The sequence below is a fragment of the Pocillopora verrucosa genome, chromosome 4 (genome assembly GCF_036669915.1).
Source record: "Pocillopora verrucosa isolate sample1 chromosome 4, ASM3666991v2, whole genome shotgun sequence".
Classification (NCBI taxonomy): Eukaryota; Metazoa; Cnidaria; class Anthozoa; order Scleractinia; family Pocilloporidae; genus Pocillopora; species Pocillopora verrucosa.
Window position 1 is genome coordinate 30157190 of NC_089315.1, and position 27697 is coordinate 30184886.

General features: G+C 37.5%; 1 protein-coding gene across 2 annotated transcripts; it reads right to left on the minus strand.

The window, feature by feature from the left end:
- Positions 1–2458: 2458 nt before the first annotated feature.
- Positions 2459–26269, minus strand: LOC131779746 (mitogen-activated protein kinase kinase kinase 2-like). 2 transcript variants are annotated; one of them, XM_066165731.1, is made up of 22 exons: positions 26139–26269; positions 25103–25163; positions 24114–24191; positions 23907–23984; positions 22469–22556; positions 21292–21329; positions 17616–17685; positions 16205–16215; positions 15691–15736; positions 14495–14505; positions 13981–14026; positions 13122–13132; positions 12603–12645; positions 11961–12019; positions 8392–8484; positions 8096–8221; positions 6575–6704; positions 6212–6282; positions 4106–4209; positions 3616–3780; positions 3476–3540; positions 2459–2865 (listed from the first exon to the last, which is right to left on the minus strand). In XM_066165731.1, the coding sequence occupies exons 2-22, from the start codon at positions 25148–25150 to the stop codon at positions 2804–2806; spliced, it is 1443 nt and encodes a 480-aa protein (XP_066021828.1). In that variant the 5' UTR covers positions 25151–25163; positions 26139–26269; the 3' UTR covers positions 2459–2803. The 2 variants fall into 2 exon arrangements, with proteins under 2 accessions (XP_066021828.1, XP_066021829.1); XM_066165732.1 differs by having other exon boundaries at positions 25103–25157; positions 26139–26260.
- Positions 26270–27697: the final 1428 nt, after the last annotated feature.

Genomic DNA, 27697 nt, shown 5'->3' on the forward strand with positions numbered 1-27697 from the left:
CCTGTGCATTTCTGAGAGTGAATCTGAAATTTTAAATTAGGGAGGTCATAGGGAAGGTCGTGTATTTGAATTTTGGATATAATTCAAAGTGTTGATATCACAAGAATTTTCTTATGTTTTTAAATAATTTATCTTGGGTGTAGAGAATATAATACTCAGATACCGATTGTTAGTTTATTGACATGATCTTTAAACGCAAAGATCTTTATCGAGCCGAACACATTTTCTGTTTTTCTTATTTCCCTTCGGGAACATCGGTTTCAACATAATCGGTTACTGTCAAATTTTACCACAAGCGCTGAAGTTTATTCTCATGTTTGTACCCCAGGCGAAATTATCATCGGGATACCGCTTTAACAAACACATCTTTGCGATATTACTTTCAGGATCTTAGATAAACAATGCAGGTGCCAATGTTAAAACAAACACCTCGCCGCCAAATCAATTAACAAAAAAAAAATTGATAAAAAAGTTACGCTGGTGAGAGGAATTGAAATTAACGATCAGTCTGGGAAGACTTGAAATAAACCATAACTGCGACTTTCGGAGAGAGCTGAAAACGCAAAACTAAGTTTCTCTAATAATGACTGAGTGCCTTGTATTCCAAAACAAAAACTTTGAAATTTAAATTAAAAATCTGTTGGTGGGAAAATGAATACTTGCTATTTTTAAAGTAAGAATTCTTGATATGTATAATTCTGAAGTTTCCCGAGCCAATCTCAATTTTAGGGTGTACACATTGAAACAAATAACCTTCAAATTGCCGAAACCGCTCGATACAACTTACTAAATGCTGTATCGTTCGAGCGCCAATGATTGGCGAAATTCACACCAGATTAATAATTAAATTCATCAAAAAATCTCATTTTCGGTGTTTTAATTTAAAAGCTTAGCCAAAACACGATTTGCAAAAATGTCACTCATATCCGTTATAATCAATCATTAGTTACAGTTTTACGTTAAGTCTTGGTGGTCGAGGGCTGCCACTTAAAATTTTACAATTTTTCAAAGATTTAATCTTTTATTTTTTATTAAATCTTTGAAAAATTGTAAAATTTTGAGTGGCAGCCCTCGGCCACCATAAACCTGCTACCAGTCATTCATATGAAACTAAATCGGGTAATTTTATCGTTAACTCAGGGGGAGGGGGGAGGGATTACAAAATAATTTGCTTATATCATTTAAGTTGATTTTATCCAGTTTATCCATCGACTTTTTCTCCTTTCGCAAATCCAGCTTGCTTTGGCATTAGAACGAACTGCGCAGTTTTCCTAAAGAGTGGAATCTAATCGGTTTTATTTTCATACCTGACACAAAGTAACCAAAAGCGATTGTGGTCAGCAACAGAAATTTGATAAAAAATCTGGCACAAAAGAAGGTAACTGTCTTCTTTTCAATAAGTCTATTTTCCTTCGATAGCATTTATTTTTAGACCCTTTTAGCCAGTTTAGTTGGTCAGCTAAGAAATATGAATTTGGAGAAGTCTGAGATTTCATTGCAAATGAAGATACAACTTATCTTGAAGAGAGAAGGAGAGAGAATGCATGGACGAACACAACAATGTTTTTTTTAATTTCCATTTTTATCCTCCAGGTTTGAAATAGTCAATTAATTATAAGGAGAGCTCTGACTGTTTTTTCCACGGGCCTTGGAAGTTTACCATTTTAATGTAAAGGAGAGCTTAGGTGTTGGTGGCTTACCGAAATGGGTTTTCTTAAAAGTTGAATCCGCTCTCCCGGCTTGAGGTAGCGGTGGCTTTGCGATTAACGCACTGGACTCCAGGTCGAGAGGTCCTGATTCGAGACGAAGCCTGGTCATTGTGTTGTGTTCTTGGGTACGACACTTTACGCAAACAGTGCCCCTCCCTCTTTACCCAGGAGTATAAATGGGGTACAAGCCAACTTTCTGGAAAAGCTGACAAAATGTCAGGGGGTGACCTGCGATGGACTGACATCCCATCCAGGGGAGAGTAGTAATACTCCTAGTGTTGCTTCATGCTATGAAAACTGGGATAAGCTCAGATGGACAGGCCACTTGGTTCGGGCGCAGACTTTTAAACCCCCCTTACCCCTCCCCCCCTCCCTCCCGGCTGCTCTCAGGCTCAGGCTTTAAATTGTTGACTCAACGACAGAGCTGGGACGGAGCATAATCCACTCCTGCGGACAATTATGAACTGGTATTTTGTAAATTCGGGAAATAAAAAGGGAAGGCTTCGTAAACAATTTCATAAAAGGTAAATATGATAGCGTGACCAATGCACGAGGACAAAAACGTTTCAAGAACGAATTCCAAGGTCGTGTGCGCATGATCCCTGGAAAATAAAGTGGTTAGACCGAGATATTTAAGATATTCGTAAGGTCTTACCGAGATTTTCCCAGTTATACCCAAACCCCTCCATATTGCCAATATGAGATAGAATTCAAAGACAGAGACACTTCGTTATAAACAGAGACAACGGTGAAATAGAAAAATTTTAATCCAAAACTAGTTAAGACGCAAAATTGCCTTGTACAATTTTTCGGTAATAAAAGTAAAAGAAGTGTTCCGTTATACTGAGTAGCCTCGAAGCTTCGCTCTCGGGAAACTGTTTGCATCTTGAAACAGATTATATCCGACAAGGATACGTGCAGATTTCGCCCTTAGTAGAGGCTATTGTACGTATATCCCCCAACAGGAATTATTCTGATAGACAAGAGAAAATTCATGAAAACTCTTCCATTTTTAAATTCTATCATTACACTAAAAAGAGATGCAAAGAACATTTATAAAACTAATTTTATTTTGGTTTACATTGATTACATGATTACATGTTGTCGACTGGTATATCTTCATAATCACTCCAGATGTGGTTCCAATAAAGAGCCTCTGTCGAAATAATAAGAGCTGTCCTTAGAGCTGCGATTTCAGTACAACCATTCTAAAGTTCGAAGTACAGAAGTGATTGAAGAGGAGCTTTAACTTTCCTTTAATTAGCTTTTGTCAAAAGGAAGGAAAATTTAGACAGATGAATAAATAAATAAATAGACTAAACAATGTATGAAAAGATATGAGTGAAAATTAAAGAATGAAAATAAATTAATGAAAACGAACGAGTGAAGAAAAGAAGGATAGAATTTCCAAATATCAAATGAAAACGTGGTGTGGATGACAAAGTAACAACTATATATTAAAAAAAAATTAACATGTAGCCTGTGTAACTAGGGGTTGAATGTGTGTTTTTTAAAACCTCAAATGGCAGAAGACAAACCAGTTGGCTATTTACAAGCACTGTGGAACTGTTGAGCTCAGAACAGTTAAAAGGCAAATCCAGACAACTGTTAAAGCGAGTCTCGAACCTGGAACTTCCGTATCATTGCGAGTACCACGCACTCACCCTGCTACACTTTCTCTACTGGCTAATTTCATCACGTTAACCCACTGACAAGAAGTCAAATACCAATTTATACTTTTGTTAAATGCTTCATCCCGTCCTTACCTCTTTGAGATTCCGGAAAAAATTTAAACAGCAAATCTTTCGAACATGGTCGTTCCTTAGGGCTCCTACAATTGAAGCAAATATGAATAGTTCATCCTTACTACCTCTAACATTTACATATACTTTTAGACCATACAAACCATGTCAAAGCAGCCGTAATAAGATTCTTGGTAGCTTTTGATATATTCTTCGGCAAGTTTGGTTTCGTTGGCTTGGATCCAATATGGAACATGGCCGCTGCTGGTTCGAGGTCACCCAGCGGAGGTTTTCCCGTCAACATTTCCACAACTGTACAACCCACACTCCTTTATAGGAAAGAAAGAAACCATCTCTTTGAGAACAGAAATGCATCTTAAACAATTATTTAAATCAACTTTAATCGTCGTACTCTCATGAAACTTGATCCTCTCTTTAATGAAATCAGATCCAGGGAAAGGACTGATAGCCTCGACGTGGGGAGACAGCCATCGGCCGAATGGGAGGAACGCGAAGGAGCAGGTCTATCACAAGTAGTTAGACAGCTAACTTCGCAGTATTCCCACCTTATTCCCTTACAGCACTCTCTCTCTCTGTGTCTCTCTCTATCATCTCTATGTGTGTTTTACTTATCATGAAGACAGTTAAACTTACCAAATGTCTACTTTTCTGCCGTATCCTTCTCCCCTGAATATTTCAGGTGCCATCCAGTAAGGAGTGCCGCAATAGGATAAAAGATTGGTTTTACTCCCAATTTTCTGGGTATGAGTGAAAGAGATCAAGAATCTTTTATCTTTTTTCTGGCTGATTTGTTTTAAATTATGCTCTTACCACGTCGCCTTAGACCAATGACCCCACAGGTCAATATCAATGACAGTTTCGGACGTTCCGGGTGGGGTTTGCAAGGAATTATATGCAACATTTGAAATCGCCAAAATTACGAGTAAACAAACAAGTTTTCCACTTCCATGCTCACAAAGAGCAAAGCCCTATTTGTGGCGTGTTAAAATTTGTGAAGAATCTCTTCGTGTGATCGCATTATGGTTTTTCACGGGAATAGAATCCATACACAAGTTCTTATATCGGTTTATCGCGGCTTATAGTCTTCAGCCGTCTGTTTGTAAGGCTTAAGAAATGCATTGTCATGATATGTCTGATATTGCTCATGTGCATTTCGTGAGAATCCTATTCCTGCAAAATCAACCAAATGAAGTGCGCGTTCTGTCCGTATCTGGTCAATTCGCCACCATAACAAACTCGCCAGCGCAAAACTTGTTATGCACCACTGAAAGTCAATTATTTCGATATGCGTAGCCTGTGGCATGAAACGTACATTAAATGAAAGCTAAGATGTAGTATTGTATGGCGAAAAGGGAGAGGGACTCAGAAGTTGTGTGTAACCTCTCAAATATGGAACGTTAATTGTAAATGAAATAGAACTTGTTAATACCACTAAGATTATGATCAGCTTGCGTAAAGCGAAACCAGAGTGACTGTCACCGAGTGATATTCGCCAAGTGATTTTCGCCGATTTCTATGAAATCGTATGAAACTTACATCAAAAGGCTAAGAAGTACTAGCATATTGCGACAAAGAGCGCGCATAAATACAGCGAAGTTTACAGAAACAGACTTGGCGTCTTTTCTTTCTTTAAAGCAAAAAGAATGTCAACGTGACCTTCAACAAGAATTCTGTCCTGACAAACACAATTCTTAATCAAACCTAATGAGTATTATATCATATGAAAGTCTAGATTTTGAAAGTTGTCTCATTTTTCAGTTTTGATGATGCGAAATTGAGAGTGTGGGCGAAATTTTGCTGAAAGCGACTTGGCGTCCTCTAGGAGTCCCTGGAGGGCAAACTTTGATGTTCCCTCCGACGGCCGCGATCGAATTTCTCGATCAATATCGTTGTAGGAGGAAGTATAATCGTTAAAGGATCTTTCTCTGAATTTCTAAAATCTGGCTTTTAGATTAAGGAGCACACCCTAAAGGTAGATCCTGAAATGCCAAACAAAATTTTGGCTGTTAAATTTTCCCAATTCTGAGGCGACGATCGATGAGTTAATCAGTGCTCAAATTGCCCAAAATGCGCTTCGAATTCACTTCCTCTCACAAATTACTTTCTATAGGTTTAGTATCTTGACTGGCTTATGAAAATTGGGCGTTTGTAGTAAGATGTGAAAGCCAAAATAGTTACTGAATTATTATAACTTCTGTTTGTTTTTATTATTCGATTCAGATTTTAATTTGTTCGTTTTTTATTTTTCTTCTTTGTTAATTTTTGTTGGCTACTCAATTGACTTTTTTCGCATTTGGTGGTTTCTAAAGGAGCCATTTATTGAGAAAAATGTTTATTCATAAAAATGTGCTGTTAATGTTACAAGATACCACATCCTAGTTTTCATTTGATGTAAATTTCATGCGGTTCCTTAACATCGGCGAAAATCACCTAGCGAATATCATTCGGCGAAAATCACCTAGCGAATATCATTCGGCGAAAATCACTCTGGTTTCGCTTTACGCAAAATGATTTTAATCTTCTTGATATCAACAAATTTTATTTCATTTAATGTGAGATTCACACGACAGGCTACGCATAACGAAAAACTCAAATCGCCACCGGTGGCGATTTGACTTTCAGTGGTGGCGAGTTTGCTGTGGTGGCGATTTGACCGTTAACCGTTCTGCCCGCAACAAATACAATCCACGTCAGAGGATACAATTGATTGAAAGGATCCAAAATATCATAGAATTGTACCTGAATTATTTTTGATAGTCCGAAGTCTGCTAGTTTAACATTTCCATGTAAATCTAGAAGGATGTTTGGTCCTAAGAATATATGAATGAATCAATTAGAGATTAATGAAGACTTCAGGTAATGCACAACATACGGCAATTGACATGAGAGCAAAGTTTACCCCCGCTGAAGTGATTAATATCGGTATTAGGCATCACCGGATGTTCTCTCCCTGAACTTTTATTGTGGATTGAGTACTTGAATTGTGTGGGGATAATTTCAAAGACGATTGCAAATGAAGACCACGTATGAGGAAGAAGACAAAAACTGGCATCTCAGACAATTATTTGCATGATAGCTAATCAATGTCTTTATCTACTGCACCTTTGATGTCCCTATGAATAATTTCTTTTGAATGTAGAAAAGATACTCCTTCCAACATTTGCATGGCGTACTTTCTGGACTCCATTTCAGAGAGAACTTTTTCCTCCTTTATGCGATCAGACAATGATCCCTAACAATAACATCAAACAATATTTAGCGTGCTTAACGCCAAAATGTCGGTATTTTTCATGTAGATTAAATAAACAATAGCATGCATTTAGTGCGAAATTGTGCTCGTATACTTGTCCTTATCTGTTCCTTGAAGAGAACAGTTTTCCGAGAGCGAAGCTCGAGGAAAACTATGAGCTTTAAGGAACTTTTATTGTCCAAGGACAAACGTACGAGCATAATTTCGCGTCAGATGGAGGCTACTGTGTCTATCATCCTATGTAATATTTTTGCAGCGCGGAGGACTTAATGTCCACGAAAAGTTTACCTTTCACTGACTGGGATGTTCACTTTTCAGTGTTCGCTGGTACGACTTCATAAACAAACAAATATGTCCCTTCTCTGTAAAAACACTAAAACACTGTCTTATCTTGAATTTTATTCTTAACTCCGACTTTAGGGACTCACTTAGAGAATATTATCCGATTTTCTTTGTTTTCGGTGGGGCATGTTAGGTAACGTGACGTTTTGAGATCAAACGCGCTCGGGCAAAAATATCTCATAGATTAAAATTCACAACTATTCATCAAAGTGGAGGTGGCTGGTGGTGGATATTTACCGGGCCGCTAGCTACAGACACAGTGGTAAATAATTGCTTTAGTACATTCAGGAGATTATTGGCAATTTATAATCCATCGGTATAAACTAAATCAGTGAGATAATATCAGATGGCACCATAAGAAATAATTCAACTCATTGATTCCAGCAACGATTAAAATATTTTCGGGCGCAAATCCCGCGAACTTGCGAATATCAAAGTATATTCGGAGTTTGAGAAGCCGATCAGAGCTTCCCTCCAACGCTATCCACTCTTTTAGTATATACTTATACTTGATCGTTGGATAATGCAACATTAATTCAAGAGATATGAGCTATGAAGACGAGTTAAACCGAAAGTGTTTTTAAAATTCCGTTTGTTCCAACAAATTTAAGTTGGGAAGATCTATCTATATTTTGGGGCGTTTTTAATAAAATAATTATTCCACTCGCGCTTGTTGGATATGAGTTGATTATAGCCAACTTGACCCTGTGGGCCTCGTTGGCTATCTATCATCTCACATCCAACGTACAATCGAGGAGTGATTGCTAAATATATTTACAATAATAATGATGTTAACTAAGGTAGACTAAAGAAATATAGAATCAGAAAAAGTCAATGTTCACTAACCAGAAGTCACTTACAGAAAGCGTTATCAGCTGTATCCTAAGCTATAGTAAAACTTAAGTTTATTTTGATCTCAGTAACGCCCCTCATCTCAATTAATACCCATCAAGACTTAAGAACACTCAAAGGGTTATTGTAATCATTCATGAACTTCAGAGGCATTTAATATTGCTCTTCTTTAAACTTACCCCTTTCATCAATTCCATAAATAGATGAAGATGATCGTCTTTCTCTTCGCTTTCATAATAGGCCACAACTCGGTCGTGAATGATGTCTTTCAAAATATTGATTTCATTTAAGAGTACCTCCACTTCCTGGAATCTCAAAGAAGTAAAATTTTCAAGATAAATGATTTCTCCGTAAATCCGAAGAGAAGGATCATTTTAATTAATAGACAAATTTTTTGATGCAGCAGTAAACCGTACAGCTAAAATCTGATTTATTCTTGAAACAAAACATTTACATCAAAGGGTATAAGACTAACCTTTTGCGATTGAATGTATTGAGGCTCTATCTTGACTATTTTTACAGCACACGAGCCTTTATAGTTTCCACTTGAAAAATAACACTCATACACCTGAAAAAATTGCCCAGATTAAATCGATGGTTGTTGCCGTTTTCAGAAATAAAATCGGCTATCTTAGAAGGAGATACATAACCTTCTCTACTCTACAAACAGTGTTCTCTTCGCAAAAAGAATGAAGTGTGCCTACAGCGGGGTCATCCTGTAAGAGAACAAGTCTGTTCTCTGTTGGAGTTGTTGCAACGTGGTACGTGACTTCCTCACTTAATTCTGTAGAAATAATATTGTAAGATTTCTTCGAACTTTATTACCGATGACTAGGAATAACTTTAAATTTGCCCCAAATCTTTCAAATTGTTTTTATGTTATATTCCATTCAATAATATATAGATTTAGCCAAGCTTAAAAGCGGAGCTCCAGTTAGTTGATTTTCCAGCCCTTAATTATAATAAAAACTGTAATAAAAGTCTTCAGCATTGGCTGTAGAAGAGTTTCTTCCAGGAGATTTAGGACCAGTCCGGGGGGCGAGGAGGGGAGGGGGAAGGATTTGACATGGTCACGCCACCTGCCAAATTGTACTATATCCGACCATTTCCAGGTCTTCTTTCTGGCTTTTTTATCTTCAGTTGAAAGTGACATTTCGGAACAAGTGAGACGGTAAATAGCAACAGAGGAACCAAACAAAGGTTTGTAAACATGCCGAGCACCATAATTTACGTTACTATAACGTGAGCAGAGACGAAAATCCTCACAGAGAAAACGTAATTGACAGTCCGAGTTTTGAAGGTTTTTTCGCTTGGTTAGATTGCAGGCTTACGTACGGCAATAAGAATTAAACACAGTAACACTCGTAAAGAAAGTATAGTTTCGTGTTCAAAAAGAGAATAAAACAGGAATGATGAAAGATATGGCCAACTGGCACAACTGTTAGAATTCATGCTGATAATGAATCATGCTGACGTCCATCGCGACTGGCTCATCATGACGACCTCCGGTCATCGCAATGAAGAAGCCTCAGAAATTACATCGGCCGCCCTTCGAGTGATCAACTAGGAGCTTGCTCTAACATCCTTTCCGATGCGTCGAGTGGATGGCCGCCTCAGTCACAGTAGGCGAGTTTTACGGCGCTGTCATCCCGAGAAGTCTTTATGTTCCAGTGAATTCAGCTGTCGTTCATTCATAAAGCACAAGCCTTCAACAGTTTGTTTCCTAATTGTCATGTGAAAAAATCTGCCTGTTTTTATGGGCTTCGATTCGGCCGGATTTCACTGAACAAGTCTTTCAGTTTCTATATTAGAGATTTAAAACTATAAAAAGTGTGAAATTCGACCGGCCGACTTGCCTATCAGTTTGTAAGATCGTGCAGGTTGTTAAATTTGTTGTTTGACATTTTTGACAGCTTTTGTGTCTTGTTCAACCAATCATATTATTTGAACCATTTTGACAAGGATTCTAATTGGATCATTGTAGCATGCTTTATGAGAGCGTAAAGCGTACTGACCACATTGTTGTTCGCTTTGGAAATAAAATCTGTTTTAAAAAATGAAAGTAATGCGTGGGTAATTTACCAATTTCTTTTTTACAAAAAAAATAGACAAGCCTTGACTGTGCTCTATACTGTTGTAAAGCACCTAGGAAGCGGCTAGAGCACTCAAGAAGTGGGAGGAACTACGAGATGTAGTCGCGTGTTTCTCCCTGCACTTCTCTCGTGCTGCAGCCGCTTCCTGCGTGCTTTACAACAGAACAGAGCACAGTCAAGGCTTCTCTATTTGGGAATTGTTGATCGCACGCGATTGGTATAAACGCATTCCGTGATCGAATGTGCCCCCCAGCTAAATTGGGGAATACCGTATTTCCTCAAATAAGCGCCCACGCTCAAATAAGCGCCCACCAGCTAAGCCAAAAATCAAATATGCGCCCCCCTCGAATAACGCCCCCCCTTAATCAATTTCAGATTAGTAGGGAAATAATTAAAACCTGGTTCTATTGCCAATTTACTCACAACCTTAAACGACAGCGGAATCATCGAAGGATAACAGTTTCTCTTCTGTGCCAGTTATTTCTATCTCCGTATGCTTGCAGAGTTCCTCTATGTGTGTTATCTGTTCTTTTAAATTTTGTCATATTGCTGCGCTCTTGACAAATGCGTAATCTTCTCAGGCATATCCAGACCATTCTCTAGCCTTCGCGGACCAGTAATTTCAAGCATTACTGAGTTATTGGGATGTGTTTGAAGGAAGTAGTTGATAAGGAATGATAGGTCAATCAGAATGCGACAAACAAGCTATAAACTGTCAGAGCCATGCACATGCTTCACTTTGTAATTTCTAATTACATCGTCGTCATACTTCTTGGCCTCTTCCCTGTCAGCTCTTTAAGCAAATAAGTCTTTCCCCATTTGCTTATATAAACAAAAGATTTAAATATTGACTTCACGTATACGTATATGGAAGATGTGGCCAAAATAAAGTTACAGTTCGTTAAAAGGAAAATTTAATAAGCGCCCCCATTTCGGCCGAAATTTCAAATAGGCGCCCGGGCGCTTGTTCGAGGAAATACGGTATTTATGCATTGTTGACCAAGCGTGAGGTCAAGATTGGCTGGATACTAGACAAGTTCTTTTTTGCATTTTTACGGACCGAGACAAAGTAGAGGTCCATAAAAACACACGCAAAAAGAAAGAACGGGGTTAAAATCAAGCCATCTTGACCAAACAAGCTTGGTCAATAAAGGATTTATTGTACAGCAAAAAGGTTTCGCTTCAATTTTAATAGAATCAATAATGACTTATCGAATTTCGAGCAACAGTTTTTGTAGCACAATAAACTCACGAAACTCGTTCATGCCTTTTTTGTTTGGACTGTCCTCTACTGCTAAAACTCTCTGGCTAACATTTCAAAAAAATGCCCAAACTTGTTAGTGCATCCCGGGCAGTTTTTCCTTTCTTGCGCGGTATCAAAACGGGAAAGCGCAAGATGGGCTCGTCTTGCCCGCGCGGGTAGCCAATCGGAACGCAGTATTCACTTCATATTGCCCACGGGTGCTGCCTGCCATATGGTAACTGGTGATATTCCCCAATTTTCAAACCTTTCCGTCAATCACGATAAAAGCCTGCCTTTAAAATGTATTCAAGATGAGAGAATGTTTTGTGATCGTTACAGAAGAAGAGATATATTTGTGTTTTCTTTAATTCGTAACAGAGAACATTGACAAGGGAACAAGCAAACAACAGGCTGATCGTTAACATTTTGTTTCACGCGCTACAAAAATATTGAAGGATAAGAAACAAGGTAGCCTTGTTACTGTAATCTAGAGACCGTGATTCTAACCTCCGCTAAGTTAGAACTAACTTGAGCTCGGTGTTGATTTAATAATAGGGCTACTCTTTAAGATTACTCAGTTTCAATGAGAAGCACATTTTATCCAAAGATTGTAGTCAAGTCTCACAAGATGTTGAGTACAATCCTGTTATTTTCTGGCATTTATTTACTTTTACGTCAAATCCTTGATTACAATTTAAGTTAACGTACCTTGCCAAAAGCTCCGGCTCCAATACATTTGCCCAATGTCCACTCCCGAAAAGGACGGTCTACAAGGAAAGTTGTGAATGTGTTCAGTTGTTGGGTTTCTGAATAGACAACAATTTATACGAAAAAACTTTCAGGACTGACTATTTATGCGCCATATCTATGTTTTTAGTTATTACCAACATTTCAAGACAAGATGGCGGATATCCCTCATTATGCAGGCTTTTCGGGCCATTTAAAAATGGCTGCCGCTTAGTAAGGCTCAGTTGTGTAAGATCATAACTTTTAAGCCGGGTAGCAGCGTTCGTGATAAATTTGTGAAAAAAGTGGTGTTCTAGCAATGATAATCAAACCTCAGTACATTCACCATCACTAAAAGTTAAGGCATCTTTCAGGGTTTTAAGCGGGGAAATACAACTCCCAAGATGGGTAGGGCAGAAGCGGTAAGTAATTGATAACTTTTATGTAAGTTTTTGGGAAGTAAAAACGTATTTGTGGCGAAATTTTGCTCCAAATATGACAGGTAAGTAGGCTCAATGCTGCATATGGAAAATATGAAAACAAAGAAATGTCTACATATTTAGATGGACTTACTAATGGACTAAACAGCTGAGGAGAAAAAAATAAACACTTGACGACGCTAACCTCCAGAGAAATGATATTTAGCTTCCAGTGACCATAAAGTCCCCTGGAAGAAAACGTTTGCATAAGGATATCAAATTTCACTTTGAAGCTAAACGGTTGACAGTGCCAGCATTATACTTAGAATATAATCTTCATTCTGAGAAATGTTAATGCTATGATAAACGAGAGGCATTAAAGAACACTTTCTAAATTTGATCTGACTAGCTGGCCACTGAATAAAAAGATCGCGTTAAGCCTTCTACTACTTTTTAAATTGAGGAGACTAGTCTGTAAAAGCAGAATCGGATATCGAACAGGAAATTCCATGGTTCCATTGCCAGAATTTAACCAGTCACAATTGGTTACTTTTTCCTGATGATTGGCTTGGTTAAAACCAATTCTATTCAGCTATCGCTCACTCGATTTTGCTGGAGAAATTCTAAAACTTATTTATGAAACTATTTTGCTTTAAGCTATTGAGTACCAAAAAAAAAAGAAACAAAAACAAAAATCAAACCTACAGTTAAGCATTTTCCTTACCCTGGGCGACTCTGATTCAGGGACGGAAGCATAACCGAAGCATGAAAGAAAGAAGAAAATCAATGCCATTAAGATGAATATGACCCCTCCTCGCCAACATTCAGTGCTATAAACTGGTGTAAGTAATTGTGACTTCTCATAGATAAACTTCACTCTATTGATGATCTTCCTATGAAGTTTTAGAACAAATAGATTATCAATCAATGCTTTTAATTTTTGCGTCGAGGTTTCTTAAACAACGCTTTTCATTAACGTTAGCCTTTAGGGGCGTAAGTCACTCTTTTAGACTGCGAACTAAGTTCTTCCATTTTGACACTTAAAAGCGTGAAATCACTATTCTTCGACCTCGACTAATCGACAAGAGGCAGAGAGCGACGTCGTAAAAGCCAACAGATCACAAAGTGTTTTGGTCACGGGCTGTTGAGAATGATGCGAGGTTTAAACAACTTAATATATAGACAATCAACACTTGATGACACTAAAGAAAGCAAAGTCTCTTTGCTAAAACAAACTTATTCACAATTCTTCTTTTAATATCTTGGACTCAGAGTACTCAGTGACGGATGATAAACTGAGTTCCCTTTCTTCGAGTGTAGAATTAAAATATTTCTTCCTCACCTCTTCAAAAGACTATGTGCCAACACCACTTGCAAGGTAAAGGAAGGGTAAGGAATAGCAAAGTTTACACAAGTTCGATTGCACGTTATAAGCCCATGGCCACGACATGTTCTCAATCGTGGGTTATAGGCATAACAGTTCTTTTGACATGTAGGTCAAAACAATAAAGCGAAAAATCTAGATGGACATACTGATGGACTAAACAGCTATGGAGAGAAAATAAACACTCCATGACGCTAACCTTCAGAGAAATTATATTTAGTTTCCAGTGACTGTAACGAAATCCTCTGAAAGAAAACGTTTGCATAAGAATACCAAATTTCACTTTGAAGCTGAACGGTTGACAGTGCCAGCATTATACTTAGAATATGATTTTCATTCTAAGAAATGTTAATGCCACGATAAACGAAAGACATTAAAGAACACTTTCTTAATTTTATCTGACTAGCTGGCCACTGAATAAAAAGATCACGTTAAGCCTTGTGCTACTTTTTGAATTGAGGAGACTAGAGCAGAATCGGAAAACGAACAGGAAATTCCATGGTTCCATTGCCAGAATTTAACCAGTCACAATTGGTTACTTTTTCCTGATGATTGGCTTGGTTAAAACCAATTCTATTCAGCTATCGCTCACTCGATTTTGCTGGAGAAATTCTAAAACTTATTTATGAAACTATTTTGCTTTAAGCTATTGAGTACCAAAAAAAAAAGAAACAAAAACAAAAATCAAACCTACAGTTAAGCATTTTCCTTACCCTGGGCGACTCTGATTCAGGGACGGAAGCATAACCGAAGCATGAAAGAAAGAAGAAAATCAATGCCATTAAGATGAATATGACCCCTCCTCGCCAACATTCAGTGCTATAAACTGGTGTAAGTAATTGTGACTTCTCATAGATAAACTTCACTCTATTGATGATCTTCCTATGAAGTTTTAGAACAAATAGATTATCAATCAATGCTTTTAATTTTTGCGTCGAGGTTTCTTAAACAACGCTTTTCATTAACGTTAGCCTTTAGGGGCGTAAGTCACTCTTTTAGACTGCGAACTAAGTTCTTCCATTTTGACACTTAAAAGCGTGAAATCACTATTCTTCGACCTCGACTAATCGACAAGAGGCAGAGAGCGACGTCGTAAAAGCCAACAGATCACAAAGTGTTTTGGTCACGGGCTGTTGAGAATGATGCGAGGTTTAAACAACTTAATATATAGACAATCAACACTTGATGACACTAAAGAAAGCAAAGTCTCTTTGCTAAAACAAACTTATTCACAATTCTTCTTTTAATATCTTGGACTCAGAGTACTCAGTATAGCCACAAACGCTAATCACACGTATTTCAAACTTTACGAGAACAAACTTGACACATTGTTGAATATGGTAAAAGACGAATGTGACCAACCCAAAGACGAAAACATGAAACCCAGAGCTAGATATGTAACGGTAATTTTTCACAAACTAGACAACTAACCAAATAAATTACGCGCAACCAATATATATACGATATGCAAATAAATATAACAAGTACAAAACTGGTAACTGACAAAGGACACTAATGGAAGACGAGAAAATAAACACCTAACACGAAACTATGAAACACCAACACTAACAAAAAATGATAGTACAAATTCTTGCGCCTACACTCAGTGACGGATGATAAACTGAGTTCCCTTTCTTCGAGTGTAGAATTAAAATATTTTTTCCTCACCTCTTCAAAAGACTATGTGCCAACACCACTTGCAAGGTAAAGGAAGGGTAAGGAATAGCAAAGTTTACACAAGTTCGATTGCACGTTATAAGCCCATGGCCACGACATGTTCTCAATCGTGGGTTATAGGTATAACAGTTCTTTTGACATGTAGGTCAAAACAATAAAGCGAAAAATCTAGATGGACATACTGATGGACTAAACAGCTATGGAGAGAAAATAAACACTCCATGACGCTAACCTTCAGAGAAATTATATTTAGTTTCCAGTGACTGTAACGAAATCCTCTGAAAGAAAACGTTTGCATAAGAATACCAAATTTCACTTTGAAGCTGAACGGTTGACAGTGCCAGCATTATACTTATAATATGATTTTCATTCTAAGAAATGTTAATGCCACGATAAACGAAAGACATTAAAGAACACTTTCTTAATTTGATCTAACTAGCTGGCCACTGAATAAAAAGATCACGTTAAGCCTTGTGCTACTTTTTGAATTGAGGAGACTAGGACAGAATCGGAAAACGAACAGGAAATTCCATGGTTCCATTGCCAGAATTTAACCAGTCACAATTGGTTACTTTTTCCTGATGATTGGCTTGGTTAAAACCAATTCTATTCAGCTATCGCTCACTCGATTTTGCTGGAGAAATTCTAAAACTTATTTATGAAACTATTTTGCTTTAAGCTATTGAGTACCAAAAAAAAAAGAAACAAAAACAAAAATCAAACCTACAGTTAAGCATTTTCCTTACCCTGGGCGACTCTGATTCAGGGACGGAAGCATAACCGAAGCATGAAAGAAAGAAGAAAATCAATGCCATTAAGATGAATATGACCCCTCCTCGCCAACATTCAGTGCTATAAACTGGTGTAAGTAATTGTGACTTCTCATAGATAAACTTCACTCTATTGATGATCTTCCTATGAAGTTTTAGAACAAATAGATTATCAATCAATGCTTTTAATTTTTGCGTCGAGGTTTCTTAAACAACGCTTTTCATTAACGTTATCCTTAAAGAGCCTTAGTCACTCTTTGAGATTGCGCATTACGTTCTTCCATTTTGGAAATTCTTCCAGTATTGTTTGGTCTAAAGAGCAATGTCGTAAGAGCCAACCGATCACGAGGTGTTTTGCTCACGCACTGTTGGGAATGATGTGAGGTTTAAACAACTTAATGTGTAGACACTATTTGCTCTGATCTTTTTCTGAGTCTCAATAGATTTTAGGGCTCTCTCTCTCTCGATAAAGACACAGTCTGAAGGTTATGTTCTGCCTGTCTAGGGCAAGCATAAGAAATTGATTATATGGCAGCTCTCACGAGTTTTATCGGCAAATCGACAGAACACAAAAATATCAGCTTTCTAGGAAGGACAGGTTTATTCAAAGTAATCCTTAAAGACATTCAAAAGGTCAGGCTGAAAAGAACAAATTTTTTACAAGACGCAGGAGTTCGATGTTACCAAGAAGTTGAATGCCGGATGTGCAAGCGAAGACGTCTAATACACCGTTGTTTTGGTAACATATTTCAATGACACTCGCACCTTATTAAAAAACAACCAAGGAATTTTTTAGGCAATTGTTTCACAAAGTGTAAAATAGAAGTATTCGTAAAATATTCATTCCAAAACAACACCAAAGACTTTTCCTTAATGTACTTTTGTATGAGAGCTTTTGGAGGTGGCAAAATCCCAAGATTAAACGGATTTTTTGAAACTGGACGGCAAAGGTTACCAACGGCCTGTTGTCACTATCTCCTTCGTTTTAAATGCGCATGCGTGAATCGTGACTTAGCCGCTTTAAGAAATATCTCGAAGACAATAAGGTACCCGAACTGCAGTCTTCATATTGAGTTTTGGACAAACGCCATTCAGTAACGCATGATAAGTTTCTATTTGCTTTTCATATAGAATTTAGTTCGCATTTCGCCTTCACCTCATCAGAAAAATTTTGCACCGATAAGACTCGAAGAAGAGTTAGGAAAATCACTGTCGTACAAGTTCAATCAGTGCACGGTGTGAGCCCATGGCCACGAAATGTCACTAACAGTAGTTTATGGGTATATCAGTACTTGTGACGATTAGGATGTTATCTAGTTGTATCAAGATTGATATATGGACAGCTGAGAAGGAAAAAAAAGAAAAATAACCATTCGCTAACGCTTACCTTCAGAGGAAAAAGAGTTAGACCTCCCTAGATCTAGGGCTGCAAGTGTGCGCCGTAATATTGGGCTACCCTGTGAAAAAAGTCTTAAATTACTATTTGGTTGTCGTATATCTTCCAGAGTTTCTGCGCACGCGTTTCAATTGTATTATCATGCCCCGACAATCTAAAAACAGCGGTCATGTTGGATTTTCAAGCCACGCTTTGAGGTCAAGGTGCAAGTTACTTCTTTACTTTTATGGCTCTTGCAATAATTATTCGATATGTTTCTGTATATTTTCAGCTCTGTTTCGTTCCCTTTGTTGTGTATATATTATGTGTTATTTCGAACCTTCAGCTGACACCAGGTTGCATAAGCAATAAGAGTAATGCCGAATGTGTATTTGATTATTATGTACGTGCTGATAAACAGTACAAATTCTGATTGGTCGAAGGAGTTTTCTCACAAATGAGAAGTAATTGTGTGACCGATCACAGGCCGCAGGCGGTATTTTCCATCAGTGAAAACAATCGTATCGGTTTTCCTGCCTTTAGTGGCGCTGCAGCACGCCAAAATGATTGAAAGTGAATTTTAGAAACGTTCGCTGCTTTCCAAGAAAAAACGCAAAAGTGTTCAAAGCATAACCAGTTATTCGGTGGTACCTAAACAAAAGCAGGTGAAATGTCTCGCACTTTGAATAAAGTAACAAAAGAGAGCTTGGAGAAAACGTCATTTAGAAAAAAGAGGTGTTTCATGTGATCAGGAACTTAGTAAGATACCACTAAACAAGTTAAGAGAGGATGTCTGCATCCATCGCACAAATTTGAAATATTGTGGCAAGTCGCCCAAAATTTCATTTCACTCCTACTTTCATGTTTTGTAGCCCAATATGTCCTAATAACTGTGGTGTAGTTTTTTTGTGAAAATATATTTTAGTTTTTGAGAAATTATTTTTTTCGTTCGACCGCTCAAATACGCAAATTTTCACCGTGAATATTACCTGAGTTGTGTGACCTCATGTAACGAATAACCTTGACCTCAGGTATTTCTGTCAACATAATCCTTTGTTTTATTATCTAAACTTGATCCCTTGTCATTACTGGAGTTGGCAAAGTAATATTTATTTTTTTGCAAATATTTTTGTCCGACATACTTTTCCTATGTCAAAAAGTAGCATCAAAACAAAGACAGTTTTAACAATGACCGATATGACAGAATCTACTGAGCTTCGAGCTTTTAAAAGACAAAAGGATGGTTAAAAAGTCACTGAAAAAATTTCCTTGTGTATTTGTGTTGTTTTATCTTGAGACGAACTCAAAGTCCAGCAAAATTTACTTGCTAGCGACTATGAAATATGCATGGTATGCCTACTTGTCGTCACCGTTTACTGCCATTAATCACTACAATTTGTTAAAAAATCTACCATAACACTCTAGGTTATGATTTTATTAGCTGTTTCGATTATTTTATAACGCCTGGGTATTACTTTTTGACAGGAGCCCAGGTTTTGCGTTGTGTTTTCCCCTCCTCCATTTACATCATAAGCTAATCACGAAATAATTCATACTGACATAAATGAATATTTACCCTGTATATAAATTTTTGTTTATGTTGAATTGAAAATATTAGAATATATGCCTTTTGTGGTAACTGATCGTTGTTTCAGTGGTAGCGAAGCAGTTAAAAGTGGGTTGTTGCATCAACACTTTTGAAATTTACAGTATTTCGACAGGAGAGCAAAGCGTGATGCTCTGGGAATAAAAACTTTTAGGAGCCTTTTAATTACATGATATCAGAATGAGTTTTGCTCAAGAATGCCACATAATACCAGAGTAAAGTTTATCCGAAACGAGTCATTTCTGAATGGGTTTATAGGGGTTTTCACTCCAGAACGAAACATTCATTCTTGTACCTGTATAATATAAACGCGGTACGACTCTTATGTCTGTATGAATCCTCTTTAGGAGCGAGGGAAACATAGAAAAAGACAGAATAGGACATAAATAATTGTTTTTACAGGCTAAGTTATCTTGCATGCAAACGCGGTATGAAATTCATTTCGTTCCGGAACGAAACCCATTTGGGAATTATGTAAAAGGTAACTTAGGGACGGAACATTAGATTTTTGAGGTGGGGGGCGACTGAGGCAAATCATTTTTTTTTTCACTGGGGGGCAAATCTTTGTTTTAAGGTGCTGACTGGGGTGGAGAAGGCGATCGAAAATGGGTAAGGATGCTTGTCGTAACTTTTAGGGGTAAAAAAAACCAGAGACCTAGCTGGTACGTTTTAGGGTGTTTTTCGCTCAATAAAATACCTGAAATAAGCATTAAGATTTTAATGATATGACTTGAGCCTCTAGAGCACATCGATCAAGGAATTTTTATTTTGGGGATTTTTCAATTTTTTTGCTTTTGAATTGGTACTTTTTAGGGGTAGACATCAACTGTTGCCACTCCCACACAGATAAGACTCAGGTACTTTTTATTATTTTATAAGGGTCGTTTTCGAAATTTCCGGCGCACACCCCCGCCCTCTTACGTAAAGGTGTCCTCGGGGGTGATGATACGTGCAGCACACTTGAAATTTAGCAAGGACAAATTTTGATGTGATTTTGAGTGAAGAGAACCAAGTTTTGTCAGCGTCTAATAGCTTGTGCGGAAGGGCCTTTACCATCGTGTGCATAATTACGCGTCCCGCCAAACGGCGGGAAGCCAACAAAGTGTTCAGACATTAGTATAGAAAACTCCGCCTCTGTCTGGATTTTTGGTAGCCTATTGACCAATTCCCAATCGAGACTTAAGTCTGACGGGACGCGTAATTTTGCTCAACATCAACAAAAAATACAGAGACCAATCTCTCTCATTAATGTGGACAGCAAAATGGCTTCTGAGGCGTTAACAAAACGATTAGAACATATTCTACCTGACTTGATTCGTTATAACCAAAATGCGTATTTAAAAGTTAGATCATTATTTAATACGGTCAGGAGTATCGATGATGGATTAAACAAAACAAAACGGGCAGTCTAATATGGCATAGGTTAAAATATGGACTGGACTATTTTTTGGACTCTTTTTAGACCATTTTTTTAAAACCATTTTATCGGGGGGAAGCACACCATTAGTACAAAGGGAGGGGTGGGATGCAGTCTATCAGTATACTGAGGAAGGGCTGGGAGGCAGTGTTATTACTCAGGGAGGGGTGAGAGACGAACTATGACTACGCAGGGAGGGGTGGGAGGTGGTTGTAATAGGAAACGCTACTGGTTAATGGAGCGTTTACTCGATCATACAAATTATTTTAATCGGTTTTTCGACTGACCTTTTTAATGCCAAAATTTTTGCGCTGGGCCGAGAATTCGAGACTGTTTAAAATTGTTCTGTCCAGCTGGACAATGAGAGTCAAGTCCAAGTCAGAACTTGTGATATTTTGAACTTTGAGGAAACATTGGAAACGAGAGCAGAATCGGAATTCGAAACAAGAAATTCCATGGCTCCATGGCCAGGATGTACCCAGGACTTACTATTTCTTTACGGTTGGCTTAGTTAAAACCAATTCTATTCAGCTATCGCTCAATCGAATTCGCGAGAGAAATACTGAAAGTTACGAATAAATTTAATTTGCTTTACATTATTGAGTTCCAAAAAGCAAACAAACAAACTAACAAAAACCAAACCCACAGTCAAGCGTTCTCCTTACATTGAATATCAATGATGGTGGGATGCAATCATGAACGTCTGGAAGAAAGAAAAAATCAAAATGCAATATCATTAAAATTGTAAGATACCTCCTCGCCAACATTCACTGAGTGCTATCAACTAGTGTAAGTAATTATGACCCCTCATAGAAAAAATCAGCCCATTGATAATCTTCGTATGAAGTCTAAGACCAAATGAGTTATCAATCAATGTCTTTTTATTTTTTACGTTAAGGTTTCTTAAACAAAGCTTTTCATTAACGTTATCCTTAAAGTGCCATAGTCACTATTTGGGATTGCGCATTGAGTTCTTCCATTTTAACACTTATAAGGGTGAAATCATTATTGTTCGGCCTAAAATAACAAGAGGCAGAGAGCGACGTCGTAAGAGCCAACCGATCACAAAGTGTTTTTCTTATGTGCTGTTGAGAAAAATGCGAGGTTTAAACAACTTAATATGCAGACAATATCTGCTCTGATCTTTTTCTGATCTTTTTTTGATAGTCTGGGGGTTATGTTCTGCCTGTCTAGAGCAAGCGTAAAAAATTGATTATAAGCCAGCTCTCACTAGCTTTATCGGAAAATCGACAGAACACAAAAATAGCAGCTTTCTAGGAAGGTAGGTTTATTCAAAGTCATCTTTAAAAAAGGCATTCAAAAGGTCAGGCTGAAAAGAACAATTTTTTTACAAAACGCAGGAGTTCGATGCCAGCAAGGCGTTGAATCCCGGGTGTGCAAGCGAAGAAGTCCAATGCATCGTTGTTAAGGTGATATATTTCAATGACACTCGCGTCTTGTTAAAAACGACCAAGGAATTTTTGAAGCAATTGTTTCACGAAATATAAAATAGAAGTATTAGTAAAATATTAATTCCAAAACCAAATACGTATCCCAAATACCACGCAGTAACGCATGATAAGTTTCTATTTGTTTTTCATGTAGGATTTAGCTCACATTTCACCTTCACCTCATTTAGCGCTGACAAGACTCGAAGAAGAGTTAGGAAAATCACTGTCGTGCATATTCAATCTGAGAGTACGGTATGAGCCCATGGCCACGAAATGTCATCAACAGTAGGTTAAGGGTACATCAGTACTTGTGACGAGTAGGATGTTATCTTCTTGTATTAACATTGATATATGAAGGACAGAAGTAAAATAACTATTCGCTAACGCTTACCTAGAGAAGGAAGAGGGTTGGACTCGAACATCCACTTCCCTGAGTTTACAGCCCCAACTTCGTCGCGTCCAAAGTCTTTTTGGACACCCTGTGGAAAAGCCCAAGTCTGAAATTACCATTTGGTCGTCGTATATCTTCCAAAGAGGCTATTCCAGAGTTTCTGTGTATGCGTTTCAATTTTATTATCACGCTCCGACAATCTAAAAAACAGCCGTCATGTTGGATTTTCAAGCCACGCGTTTAGGCTAAGGTGCAAGTTACTTCTTTACTTTTATGGCTTTTGCAATTATTATTCCATATATTTTTTTAATGCGCCGCTTAGTATATTTCCAGCTTAGTATATTTAGTATAGTATATACTAATATATATACACTCAGTATATTTCCAGTTACTTATTCTTTATTGTGTGTTATTTCGTACCTTCGCATGTTGTTTACTCCAGGTTGCACAAGCAGTAACAGAAATGCCAAATGTGTTTGAAAAATACGACATATTCGATCATTATATACATGCTGAGATTCACTCCAAGGGAAATTGTCTCTCAAAATAATAAACAGCACAAATTCTGATTGGTCGAGCAGTTTTTCACACAAGTGGGAAGTAATCGTCTGACCAATCATAAGCCGAAGGCGAAATTTTTCATCAGTGAAAACAATCGTATCGGTTTTCCTGCCTTTAGTGGCGCTGCAGCTTGCCAAAATGAATGAAAGTGAATTTTAGCAAAGCTCGCTGCTTTCTAAAAAAAAATTGTAAAGGTATTCAAAGTATAACCCAATTATCCTGTGGTATCTGAACAAAAGCAGGTGAAAATGTCTCGTACTTTGAATAAAGTAACGAAACAGAGCTTGAAGAAAACGTCATTTAAAAAAAAGAGCTGTTTCATGTGATCAGGAACTTAGTAAGGTACCTCTAAACAAGACAAAACGTCGGTCACAGAAAAACAGAAAGCTGATATTTTGCGAATGTTTCCCATGGTTCTTCGTTGTCTCTAACTGATGAGACACATGGCCTGATTTAATTATATTCTCTATCGATATTTAAAACAACATGCCATTGGAGCCTCAGGATGCTCGAATTTCATGTCTGGCCCCCAAAATAAGTCGGAAAATAAACAGTTAGTTTACTCAAGGAGGGGTGAGAGACGGACTATGACTACGCAGGAAGGGGTAGGAGGTGGTTTTAATAGTAAATGCCACTGGTCAATGGAGCTTTTACTCGATCATACAAATTATTTTAATCGACTTTTCGACTGACTTTTTTTATACCAAAATTTTTGCGCTGGGCGGTAAGAAAGTGATGAGAATAAAGAAAAATATTAATTGGGGATAATTAGTTGTTCCGATTCTAAATTCTCTAAGCTAACATTACAAGAATTGTATAGTTGACAGTAAGGAAAATTACAAATTTGATCTGGGTTCTAAAGGGTTGACAAAAATACCTCTTCCTTTTTTAATGCTTCAATCTTTTCTTTTTCTCTTCTCTTAATTTTGTCCTCTTTTTCTCTACTACTAGATTCCTAAGAGAATGAGAGAGTCATAAAAGCATTTTAGAAAGGTTGAATATTACTAATTTGCTGTTAAATAGAGGGAACAAGACAATTTCCACCAAAGTTCCCAAGGGCTTTATAGACTACTCACTCACTCACCTCATTCTTTGACCGCTCTTTTCTTCTATCAAGATCTCTGCTTTCCTTTTCCCGTCTATCACTTGTCTTCCTTTCATCCTTATCAGAAAAAGATTTCATCCATTTTTTTGTCATGCGAATGCAAAACTGCCATCTAAACACTGGACTTGAATCGTTATTGAGTATATCGCGTCTACGATTCTCCACTGTTGGGTTATGCGCCTGACTTTTGAGCAGAATTGTGCACCATCAGTTGCTTCACGTTTGCCTTTGTGTATACAGTATATACCGGTAGTTACTAAATTTTTCTACCTTCCTTTTGTCATTGACCTTAGCAGACGAGATCACGGAATTTTCGGTCCTTAGCCCTTAAATTAGCAGCATAGAATTCATATGTGCTATCACAAAAAAAGCCACACTTAACTTAGAATTTTGATCGCCCAAAGAAATGGTACACTGGTGAAACATTACGAAAAGTGGGAATCTTTCATTCCCGTACTAGTGTGAGCAACTCCCCTTTCTACCATTCTACCATTAGTTTTAATGTAATAAGCCTAGTTTATTAAACGTTCTACTTCCCTGCTCTCCGTAGTATTACGTACTAAAGAGTACTTGCAATGTTAGCAATGTAGTAATGTTTAGTTTAGTAAGTAATGTTACTTTTAGAAGATTGCCTAGTTAAAGTCGTGTAAATAAAATAAGTGCTGTAAGTATTGTTGCTATTGTAAGTAGTACTAGTTTTTGAAAGTAAAGTTTGTTTTTGTAAAGTAATGTGAGAACGTAAGAAATGTCATTAATGTTAGTATTATAAGTAATGTATATCAGTAATAATTTTCAAATAGTAATAATATTCAAATAATAATCAAAAACAAAAAAACCACACACCAATTAGTCAGAGAAAATTAGAGGACCATTATTTCTCCTGTTCTATTTCTTATTCTTAGATAGCTGTTAACAAACATGAAGAAAAAAAAAAGTTTATTAAAATATGCAGATTCAATTTGGATTACCTTTCGAATTCTAGACTTCTTTATCTTCTTTCTCAGCTTAGACAACATCTTTAAACTGTAACTTTGGGAATAAAAACAAATTGTATCCTTAATACACTAAATTACTTTAGGGGTATTTGAACAATGCAAAAGTGAGACTTCCTTACAAAGGATATTCACTAAAATATTAGGAAAGAACAAGCGATTGTAATTGGCAAAAATTAAGATATCAGAACTGAAAATGAACCCGACTTGAAGCGGCAGTATACGCAGAAATGGCGAATACGCATCGTATGTCATCTTGTAAATAATCTTCTTCAAGCGGTATATAAATCCAAATTCACTGCAAACATTGATTGAAATTCAAACTACTCCCCATTCGAACCTAGACTACTGAATTTTCCTTGACTCGTTGCAATTTTATGAGTTTCAGGCAGTCAAGAAAAAAATCTACATTTCCTTTTAGATGAAGGAGCACGAATATAGAGATTTTCTGGAGGATAACATATTTTGAGACACCGATTAGGCCAAACCGCCGCAGGGGCAAAGATGAATGACATCATCGCACGTCATTAGCATAACGCGCAATGGCGAATATTGACTAGAAGGAAGTTCTGAACTTTATGTTAGATCACCGTGTGATAAAATAAGTTGCAATATTTGGGAAAAGAACAATGCATCGTGTCTCTGGAAACATCCTCACGTACGAACAGGATAGAAATTTTCTATCATGGGTAACGAATGAGGGATTGCAGGGAGGAAACAGTAACGCGATGAATGTTCATTCATCTTTCACTTAACGAGGCTAGAGTAAGGCATTGGTTTATGAGCTGCAATCGTTTGAAAACACAATAAAAATGAAGACAAGGCTATTTGGTGAAATTTTACCATTAGCGAGCTCAAGCTTAGGCTTAGGGTAATATACAAAGATTCCGAAAAGTATTGATCTAAGTGTTTTCAAAATAGTCAGGTCGAGTCTTTCGCTCCTGACATCGAGAAGTCTACTCAAAGGAAACTTGAGCACCACATAAATGAAAGACAATGGTTAGTTACACACCTTCAGATTTTTTCCGTTAGCTTATTTGAGTCGAAGGGAGTTGATTTACCCGTATCTCAATACGAAGTGATCTACTTTAGAGCCAAGCCAAGATGCTGAAAGTGGCGGTAGCCGACGCGAATCTGTAATGACGAAATTCGCTATTAATACCCATGTCATATGCATTAGCCACGTCTTCGGCCAAACCTACGCAGTCCACACGCGGCCCAAGCTCCAGCTGTGAGATGATGAAAAGGACGCATTTTAGCGAGTTGTCCATTTCGACGTTTTCAACGTTCATAAGAAAAGCCTTTTCTTACTCTTCAAAGTAAGCGGTCAGATAACAAGCGTTACGCTGTAGAAGTAAGGTGAGGTTTTTTTTTGAGAATTTGACGCATTATTTTATTCCTTAGGGCGGCCGTAAATATTCCCATACAAACTCTTATAATTCCGCCATGACTATTATTGCACAAGATGATCATCTCACAGCTGGAGCTTGGGCCGCCTGTGCGCAGTCAAGCGACAAGTCGTGAGTCACACGATATTATAAAATAATTCAAATAGTACGCGCGCTCTGATTAGCCATAAAACCATTTTATATGAGCGTATGTAAACATGGTTTTCGTTCCTCTTTCATTAGTTATTTTATAAAAGAAATGTAAAATGGTTTCCGTGTTTACATAGCCTGATGGATGCTTCGTGTCGTGGTTTCCTACGCTTATCTCGTGTTCTCCCAACCTCCCGCGTGTTTACATCAGGCTATGTAAACTAGGAAACCATTTTAGATTTCTTCATTCGTTCTCGTTCTCGTACCCTTTCGTGTCTCTCAAAGTCAAACTACTTTCATTCAATGATCAGCGTTGGAAAGCCTGTTGCATTTATGAAATACGACAGAAAAAAAAAGATGTTGTCGCGCAGGCTGTTCTGTGCATCCTTGTTCCAAAACGTTGTTGACGTGTAAACGCAAGAGAATATAAACTGTTTACATTCTCCTGTTGACACATGACAATGCCTAAATAAAAAAAAGGTTTCTGGATTTTTCTGAACTGAGCTTCACCAGCAGCTCATTACCGAATGGGCCTATGGCTTTATTTATTACTTTCAATATAACTCATTAGTTCAATCTCACTTTGATTACTGCAGCCTAGTCTGGGGTAATTGTGGCAGAACATTATCTAACAAGTTATAAAAACTACAAAACCGTGCTGCACGTGTAATAACTTCATCAAACTATGATGTAGATGTCGATTCCTTGTTTCACAAATTAAACTCAGCAGGAAAGACTTGAAATCTCAACGTAGAATTCAGAACGCCGTAACGGTTTTCAGGTCTTTTTACGGTCTGGTTCCCAAATATCTCACGTCTAAATTTAGAAAGCGAAATTAATCAAACTATTCTCTGAGGGTAATTTAGTGTTAACAACTGGGTTGAAAACGTAAATTAGCCACCGTAAAGAGTAAAAAAGCTGACGTTTCGAGCGTTAGCCCTTCGTCAGAGCGATGGTCCCTCTGAGGGACTCAGTAAACAATAAACGTGTTGTCCCCTTTCAAAGAACTAACTACATGAAAAAATAGTTTTAG